Genomic DNA, 9,987 nt, shown 5'->3' with positions numbered 1-9,987 from the left:
CTCTAATACCCCATTTTTAATACTAACAATAAATAGTATTTGTGATTCTCTAATAACTCAATTTTATGGTTGCTACAAAACTTATAAACAACATTATCGAAGTCACAACTAAATAATGTCTGACTTATTTTCAACGGCAGACCACTCAAATTAATAGGGTACAAATAGTGCACTCGATAAACCAAAATTACAAGTACTATCTTTGTGACTATATATAATTATATAGGTCCGCAACTATATAAATAGAATACGTATGCAAAGAAGGTTTGGGTTTTCTCTCTCTTCTCACTCTGCAATTTTTCAGAGAGGGAGAAATTCTCCGATCTTCTTTTTGTTCGCCGGTTGGTATGTCCCAGCTTTGTTTCCCGGCTATCGGGCCCGCTTCTAGCATCTCCGGTTTCTTCAACGGAGTTGGCCGGCTATTTCTCCGGCAACGATGGCTACTTTAGCGTCGGTTTGGCTGACGCTTTCTCCAGCAGCGGTGGCTACTTTAGCATCGCTTGGCCGGCTTTTCTTTAGTAGATCCGCTGCCTTCTCTCAGTGGTGTTTGGTTTTAATTTTATTGTTGACTCAATTGATTCGGTTAATCTTCAGATCCGGTTTTGATTGCTTCTATCATTCATTTGGTTTGATTTGAAGTAATTGATGATGATGCATGTGTCTATGCCGAAGTTTGATGGGTAGATGGAGTTTGTTTGGTTTGCAGGCTTATGATGTAAATCTTCCTTTTTGAAGATTGGAAAGCTCTTTACTGAAGACGAAGATGATTAATCTCTGCTTTGGAGTTATTTTCTCAGCAAAATTGGAATTCGCTGTAACTTTCTGGGTGTAAATCGAGATTCCGGTATAACTTTCCGGCAATTTTGACCGGAATCAAAGTTTTCCGGTGTTACTTCCATCTCCCAGTTACTGGAGACTCCATTTCTTCGACTTCCCACGTGTCAACCATCATGTCTCTCTTTTCCCATGTGGTATGTGTTCCATCTAATCTCTTCAGTCTCAAGAAAGAAATTACGATTGGGCCGTGGGATTTTGTTTTAGTTAGTTTGTTTTGTACATTTGGTTCTTTTGGCTTGTAATATTGGCATGTTTACTATGCTTAATCAATAAAGACACTCTAATGAAAATATATATATATATATATATATAGGTCCGCAAAATATGTTTCTTAGGTAAAAGGTTCGAATCCCACAGCGTGATAAACAGTGAATTTTTGTGGAAATTGGGCTTATGGGCCTTTTTTTTGCTTGGAAGAATTAGGTTGTTAAAGAATTAGGTTGCTAAAGATATATGCTACGTTTATTATAGATATAAGCTAGGTTGTTAAAGAATTAGAGATCTGATAGGATCGATGATAGCGAAAGTGATGAGATGAGATGAGATGAGATGAGATGAGATGTGAGAGGTGTAGCCTGTGAATATGGGGTTAGGTATATTGATCCATATAATCACAAGACATACACAAAGATCACATAGACATATAATAGTCAAGTAATTTGCTTTCAATTAATCTATTAAAGCATTTAGCATCAAACAACAATCAAAGCATGACTGAAAAGTGAATAAACACATGATAAGCATATGTCTCCATCTATGGCTCATCAGCCGTTACCAAGCCGTAGCCTGGTCAAAACACAATATGCATGACGATGGGGTGCCTTAGGAAGATTTTAATGTTTCGTTTAAGACTCTCTGTCCTTAAGTTTATGATTTCAATTGGACTTCAGTAATTTCAGCTAAGAGTTTTAAAACGCATGTATTGTTGTTGACATCGTTGCTTTCAAACACCTTATAAGTATCCATTGAATAAAACTCTGAGATTTTTCTATGTGGTATTTTGGACACGGAATTGGGTGGGGTGTCACATCAGCACTCAAATAGCAATAACATTAGCAGATACAGCAAATCACGATGAGACAAATATTGCACTTTGTGAATGGGGACATTGTATGCTATAAATATCAACTTCACTTTAAAACAAGGCAATCCGGTAATGGATCTTAGATGTGTAATGTGTTAAATTTGGGTTTATCCGTGGCTTTCAAAGAAAAACAATTGACAATTAAATTAAGGACCATATGTGGGATATTAACACGCAACCGATCTCATTTGGATCGATAAAAAACCCTTTCTTGGATCCTATTACTTAGGTTAATAAGAGGCATGTTTGTATCCAATTTTCTAGGTCCATCAGAACTTAAACATTGGGTTCTATACCATGCTAAAATTTGGGTTTATCTTGAGTTTCCAAATAAAAACCAATTGGCAATAGTATATTGGCATTTGGCTCTAACCTTTTATATATTAATGATAATTTTTTCAAATTTCAGATGTGAGACTTGGATTGTATCCCAACATAATGTGTACACAATGGTTGTTGAAAATTCTGATGCTTTCCATTTACACATATAAACTATGGAGGTTGATGGATTTTCTACACAAAAGGAACCAGTGAACACTACATATGCAAATCACTGGCGAAATCATGTAAGCTCAATATTTGGGGGTAAAGCATTGTCTTCGTTCAGGTGATATAGAAAGAAAAAAAATTGATGACGGATTTCAACTCAACACATTTTAGCTGAAACGTGTCATAATGGCCGTAAAGAGAGGTTATGTTGTGCCACCTTCCATGTAACAATTTAGTGAGACTTTACATAAATGGTGGTAAAGAGAGGTAATATATATGGATTATGGAGTGAACATTACAAAACTTAATTATTTTTATTTTAGTTTAAGATAGTTTAAAACCTAAGTGAATATAATTTTAAGTTTGCAATTTTTAAAACTTTTTTCTTTTGTTTTAAAAAAATAAAAATTTCACAACTTTATACAAATAATTTAGTTTTTTTTTACAGAGAAAAAACCGAATATAACATTTAACATTTCTTCTGTGTCAATCTTAGATTACCAAAACCTATAGATAATAAGTAACAATATTCTGTTGCCTAGAACAAAATGGTAATAAATATGTTAATTTTGAATTTTTCTACGATCATTTTTAGACCAGTTAACCTAAATTTACTTGCTATTTTTATGGCTAAAGAAGAGAAAAAAGGGGGGAAAAACAAAAAAAACAGTTCCGTGTTGAGAGCCCACAAGAAAACAAAAAGATAGAAGCAAACGTAACCAAAAAATAATAAATAAGATATAAGAAGAAAATAAGAAACCGGCGATTTCGGAGGAGGAGATCGCAAACCTTGCGTGTGTCTCCGCAAGGGATTTTGGAAGAAGAAGAAGAGATCGAAAGATCTAAAGAATGGAGAAGAAGAAGGTATGGTTTTGGGGTGTGAAGGACGACGAAGAAGATGGAGGAGGAAGAGCCAAGGACGCAGAGGATGAAGTAGCTGACCATTTGTCTCGAGATGGAACCATGAGTCAGTATAGCCTTAGCAAAGGCCTTCTTCCTCCTCTGGGAGCCAGCGCTCGTTCCTCTCGTGATGTCATCCTCCGTCGCTTCATCGTCTCTCCCTTCGATCCTCGTTACAGGTCCGCTTTTTACAAAAAAAAAAAACTAGGGTTTCTAATTCTATCTGATGCATATTGCTAAAGATTTTGCACTTATATAATAATGTTGGAAAATTCTGAATATTATGCATTGCTAAATCTGTAAACTATGTTTTTTTTATAGAGCGTGGGAGACGTTTTTGGTGTTTTTGGTGCTCTACACAGCTTGGGCGTCGCCTTTTGAATTTGGGTTTCTGCAAAAGCCAAGAGCACCTCTCAGTATTCTCGATAACATTGTCAACGGGTTTTTCGCTGTTGATATTATCTTGACGTTCTTTGTTGCCTTTTTAGACAAGGTAACTTATCTCCTTATCGATGATCCAAAGAAGATAGCTTGGAGATATACGTCGACTTGGCTTGCTTTTGATGTGGTTTCCACATTTCCTTACGAAAGTTTCGGGAGTTTGCTTCATGAGAGTATTCAGGGATATGGGATTTTTAGTATGCTTCGTCTATGGCGTCTTCGGAGGGTCAGTAATTGTTTTGCCAGGTGAGTTTGTACTAGTGTTATAAGTATATATCATCTATGGCTTTCGCCGGTTTAAGCTCGATCGCTCTTATTCCAGCTAAAACGTTTGAGTTGCAGCTGATATACGTAGATGAATTATTGTGTACTTCAGTTTCTTGAATGTATTATTCTCTATATATGGTGAGTGTGACATTGAACTCTTCTTTTTTTCAGGTTAGAGAAAGATAGGAAATACAGCTACTTTTGGGTTCGCTGCACGAAGCTTCTCCTTGTTAGTAGCGGCTATATATGTCTACTTGTTTTCACACTGACCATTTTTTTAGTTGTCAATTTACAGTATTGATTGGGTGGTAATGCATGCAGGTTACTCTATTTGTGATTCATTGTGGTGCTTGCTTCCTTTATTCCATTGCTTCACATTATCCAGACCCTTCCAAGACATTTATAGCATTAACAGATGAAAACTGGAAACAGTCTCCTATTGCGGTGCGGTATAACACGGCAATGTATTGGTCTATAACTACTTTCTCCACAACAGGTTATGGTGATATACATGGTGTTAACTCAAGAGAGATGACTTTCATTATTTGCTACATGGTTTTTAATCTTGGATTATCAGCATATATAATTGGTAATATGACCAACTTGGTGGTTCACGTAACTGGCCGCACCAGAAAATTTGTAAGTTCAAGTTACTGGTACAATTATTTCCTATAATTTCACATCTCATAAGGAATAATCAGATACTTTTGTCAAAGAAACAAAAGAGATGTTAAATGCATTTTTCATAAGAGTCTTATGCATCATTTTGGATTATTTCAGAGAGATACCATCCAAGCGGCCTCGGGGTTTGGTCAGAGGAACAATCTGCCAGTGCGCTTGCAAGATCAGATGGTAGCTCATTTGTGTTTGAGGTACAGAACTGATTCAGAAGGATTACAGCAGCAAGAAATAATCGAATCCCTTCCCAAAGCTATTCGCTCCAGCATATCGCATTACCTGTTCTATGAAGTTGTTGACAAGATCTATTTGTTCCATGGAATCTCCAATGATGTTCTTTTCCAGTTGGTATGTTTCCCACATCCCGTGTGCTAAAATGTGGTCATTTTATTCACATCAAGTCGTAACTTATGGTAATTTTTTAGGTCACTGAAATGAAAGCAGAGTATTTTCCTCCCAAAGAAGATGTGATTTTGCAGAATGAAGCACCAACAGACTTCTACATATTGGTCACCGGAGCTGTTGTAAGTGTTTTGCGTAAATCAGTTGAACAGCTTTAATAGTCTTTCTAATTTTACGATATATATATATATATATATATATGCGTCACATCTTGTATTATTTCTGACACATTCCTTTATCCTTCAGGACATAATTGCACGTGTGAATGGAGTGGAGCAGGCAAGTCTAGTTTTTAAAGTCTTTTAGAGATACGATTACGTTCTTATTTGGTGGTAATGTTTGTGTGTATGTGTTTTTTACAGGTAGTTAGTGAAGCACAGAGAGGAAGTGTATTTGGTGAAGTTGGGGTACTATGTTACAGACCGCAGCTGTTTACTGTTCGTACCAAGCGATTGAGTCAGTTGCTTCGTCTGAACCGTACAGTACTCTTAAATCTTGTTCAGGCAAATGTAGGAGATGGAGCAATAATCATGAATAATCTTCTTCAGGTATGTATGATCAATCCTCTTTTCCTTTCTGTTTGTAAAACTATTGTTGTTTCAAGATGTTGACACTCAAGACCAGCTCCATAACAGATATATTCTGGTTGATGCAGCATTTAAAAGACTCAGAAGATCCAGTGATGAAAGGAATTTTGGCTGATACAGAACACATGTTGGCTCAAGGGAAAATGGATTTACCTCTCAGCTTGTGTTTTGCTGCAGCCAGAGGAGATGATTTATTGCTGCATCAGTTACTAAGACGAGGCTCAAGCCCTAATGAAATGGATAAGGACGGGCGAACTGCGCTGGTATAAGCCCCAACCTTCCTCTGTATATACTATATACCATCATTTTCATTTAAATGCCAAAACAAAAATTGCTTTACTCTCTATGTTTCTTATCTGTATATCTCAGCATATAGCAGCATCAAAAGGAAGCCATTATTGCGCCGTTTTACTTCTTGAAAATGGAGCAGATCCTAACATTAGAGGTAAGTAGTAAAAAATGTCTCACTTGGTAAATTAGCTAGGATCATGTAGTTGGATTGAAAGACAACTAATTTATCGGTTGCTCGTATATATACATTTGTTTACAGATTCAGAAGGTAATGTACCCTTGTGGGAAGCAATCATAGGGAGACATAGCGGAATTGCTAAACTCCTTGCAGAGAACGGAGCAAAGTTAAGCTTAGACTCAGTGAGCTATTTCGCGTGCTTAGCCGTGGAAAGAAACAGCTTAGACATACTCAAAGACATCATCAAATACGGCGGCGATGTCACACTCCCTGACGGAAACGGAACCACAGCCTTACACAGAGCAGTCTCAGAAGAACACTTGGAGATTGTTAAGTTCTTACTAGACCAAGGTGCTGATTTGGACAGGCCGGATTCTTACGGGTGGACACCTCGTGGTCTTGCCGAGCATCAAGGGCATGAAGATATCAAAACCTTGTTTCATGATCATAGGCCCGTGGAGAAGAAACCGAAACCTGTCCCTGGAATACCTCAGGTTCCTGTGACAGGAAAGCCATTGATGAAGTATAGTAGTGAGCCTACAATGCATTCAGGAGAAATGCCTCTTGTCAGAGAAGGAGGTCAGGTTGTGGTTTCTCAGAGACGCAAACTTAATAACTTCAGAAACTCGCTCTTCGGATTCATTTCAGCTGCAAATACCGGTAAAACCCGCCTCACCTCTCCATTTGATCTCCTAATACTCGTTGCTTTCTCGTCAAGTAACCATAATTTTCAGAACTTTTCACACAACTAGAGCCATCTCTTGTTCTATTTCGACATGGTATCAAGGCATTTAGAAGAACTCAAAACTTGGTCTTGAGTGCGTTTATTTATTTTTAACAGCTGATGATGGAGGGGATCCTTCAAGAAGCCCAGCAGTTCCTATAGGAGGAGGAGGAGGAGGAAGTATGTTTTATCCGGCTAGAGTGACCATTAGTTCGCCGGAAAATAACGGTGGAAAAGTGATATTGTTGCCGAATTCAATGGAAGAGCTATTGGAAATTGGTGAGAAAGAGATGGGTTTCGTGCCAACTAAAGTACTTACAAGAGAAGGAGCTGAAATTGACGACATCACTCTTATTAGAGATGGTGATTTTCTCATTCTTTCAAGAGATCCTTGATTCACACGCAACTCTCTTTCGTTTTAGTTCTATTTAAAACAAACAAGCAAAATGGCAATCTTAACGCAAACCATGGTCAAGCTGAATTTATAGTGGTGATATGATAGCATTATTCTAGCGTAAAATCGTACGTAATTAAGCCCCAATCAACTCCGCATTGAAACATCTTTTAGATTTTTTTTTTCTTTTGTAGAAATATTCTCTAACAACCTCACAATAATAAAGGAAAAAAGNTTTTTTTCTTTTGTAGAAATATTCTCTAACAACCTCACAATAATAAAGGTAAAAAGAAAAGAAAAAAAATGATTGGTGTTAAAAGAGTGCGACCGGTTGTGGTTCAACTTCTAGCGAGTGTGACTAGTGGTGCAGAACTGCAGATAATATCTAAACCGGAATCAAATTCAAATCTAGCTCCGGTTAGCTTTTATTTTTTTAAACCTGTTTGCTGGTTTGATTCCGTGTCTATCTCTCGGCGTCGTTGTATCGGACGGGCGAAATTAAAATTGAAAGGCCAAGTCCGGCGAGAGCAAGATCACCAGAACCCGAGTCGAACGATGTCGTTTGGGTCTCTCGTCCTTCCATCTCCACCTTCATCCTTTTCTGCTAAGCTCAAGCCTTTCAATGGCTACGGAAGGCTCCATCGTCATCTCGTCCGAGCTTCTTCTTCTGATGTTCCCGATTTCCTCTCTGCTGATTGGTACACCTACCTTTAGTCTCCTTCTTAACTAAAATTTCGTCAATTTCAAGCTTACTTGGTTTTAGTTAGGAAAGAAACGATCAGATCCGAAGAAATTTGATTTCGCAAAGGCTATATAGCATCAGAGATCAATTCTATGTTTCTTCACTATATTTATGTTTATTGTGCGAGGATCTTGTGAGAAATCGTTTCAACCATCTGAAGCATCTCTTCAAAACCATTGTGCATGGATAAAGTAACTACCTCCCAACCATACAACCATCCTCTCTAGTGTCTTTGCGTTTCTCAGCACCAATTCCATGAACGAAGCCAAGAGTTTCATGGTTGCATCATTACAACCCAACATGTTATAGATCTCCTTTGAGGTAGGAAACACCTCACATTTTGATCTCCAACTTTGATCCAGAAATAAACCTTTGAAGCGATGCATATCCTGTAGAGCATAAAGTGATTTTTAAAAAAAATATACAATCATAGCCTGCTGCTTAATGTTGGTAGTCAATTATTAGTTTTTGCAAGGAAATAAAAGAGGCTTGTGGTATAGATACCATTATGCCGTGGGGGTCCATTGTGTGTAATGTTAGCTTCTTTAATCCAGGTGAATTTTGCAGTAACCTTGATATACCAGGGATAATAGATCGAACAAACTCTGTTTTAACAATCAAAGTTTGGACCTTGAGCGTTGGGAAAGGAACACCACGGAGCTCGGCGAGAGATAAAATCTAATTACAAAACCAGATGAAACGATAAGGTCAAGCACTAATGAAACATTTGTTAAAAACCCACTTAGTAATTAAGTTCATGTTTTAGGGAATTGCAACTTATATGTACGTGAAAATACCCGAAAATCCGAAATACCCGATCGAATTTGATCGGGTCACCCGGATGCCCAAGGCTATTTTGAAGGCAAAAAATAGGACGTTTTGGAGGCCATAAATGAAGTTGCTTTAGAGACCAAAAATAAAGACGCTTTGTAGGCAAAAAATGGAGACGTTTTGAAGGCAAAAAATGGAGACGTTTTGGAGGCAAAAAATGAAGACTTTTGGAGGCCAAAAATAGAGACGCTTTGGAGGCAACAAATGGAAATGTTTTGGAGGCCAAAAATGGAGATGCTTTGGAGGCAAAAAATGAAGACACTTTGGAGGCTAAAAATCGAGACGCTTTGGAAGCCAAAAATGAAGATTTTTGGAAGCCGAAAATGGAGACTCTTGGAGGCCAAAAATAGAGACGTTTTGGAGACCAAAAATGAAGACGCTTTAGAGACCAAAAATGAAGACGCTTTGGAGGCCAAAAATAGATACGCTTTGGAGGCCAAAAATGAAAACGCTTTGGAAGCCGAAAATAGAGACGCTTTGGAGGCCAAAAATAAAGACTTTTGGAAGCCGAAAATTGAGCCTCTTGGAGGCCAAAAAATAGAGACTCTTTGGAGACTTTAGAGGCCAAAAAAATAAAGACTTTTGGAGGCTAAAAATGGAGACGCTTTGGAGGCCAAAAATAGAGACGCTTTGGAGGCAAAAAATGGAGACGCTTTGGAGGCAAAAAATGGAGACGCTTTAGAGGTAAAAAATAGAGACGCTTTGGAGGCGAAAAATGGAGATGCTTTGGAGACCAAAAATGAAGATGCTTTGGAGGCCAAAAATGGAGATGCTTTGGAGGCCAAAATGAAGACTTTTGGAGGCTAAAAATGGAGACACTTTGGAAGCCAAAAATGGAGACGCTTTAAAAGCTAAAAATGGAGATGTTTTGGAGGCCAAAAATAGAGACGCTTTAGAGGCAAAAATGAAGACATTGGGAGGCCAAAAATAAAGACGCTTTGAAGGCCAAAAATGGAAATGCTTAGGAGGCCAAAAATGGAGATGCTTTGGAGGCCAAAATGAAGACTTTTGGAGGCCAAAAATAGAGACGCTTTGGAGGCTAAAAATAGAGATGCTTTGGAGGCCAAAAATGGAGATGCTTTGGACGTCGAAAATGAGGACTTTTGGAAGCCGAAAACGGAGACTCTTGGAGGCCAAAAATA

At 38.0% G+C, this 9,987-nt stretch overlaps 1 protein-coding gene across 1 annotated transcript; it reads left to right on the top strand.

Annotated features, from left to right (window-relative positions):
- LOC104708830 (potassium channel AKT6) lies at positions 3,117–7,359 on the top strand. The gene is made up of 12 exons (XM_010425457.2): positions 3,117–3,489; positions 3,632–3,997; positions 4,190–4,247; positions 4,340–4,657; positions 4,799–5,044; positions 5,122–5,220; positions 5,345–5,377; positions 5,461–5,646; positions 5,754–5,948; positions 6,055–6,130; positions 6,236–6,814; positions 6,996–7,359. Exons 1-12 carry the CDS (start codon positions 3,260–3,262, stop codon positions 7,271–7,273), a joined length of 2,664 nt encoding a protein of 887 aa, XP_010423759.1. The 5' UTR covers positions 3,117–3,259; the 3' UTR covers positions 7,274–7,359.

The sequence above is a fragment of the Camelina sativa genome, chromosome 8 (genome assembly GCF_000633955.1).
Source record: "Camelina sativa cultivar DH55 chromosome 8, Cs, whole genome shotgun sequence".
In the NCBI taxonomy this organism is placed as follows: domain Eukaryota; kingdom Viridiplantae; phylum Streptophyta; class Magnoliopsida; order Brassicales; family Brassicaceae; genus Camelina; species Camelina sativa.
This window is presented reverse-complemented; position numbering and strand designations above follow the sequence as displayed.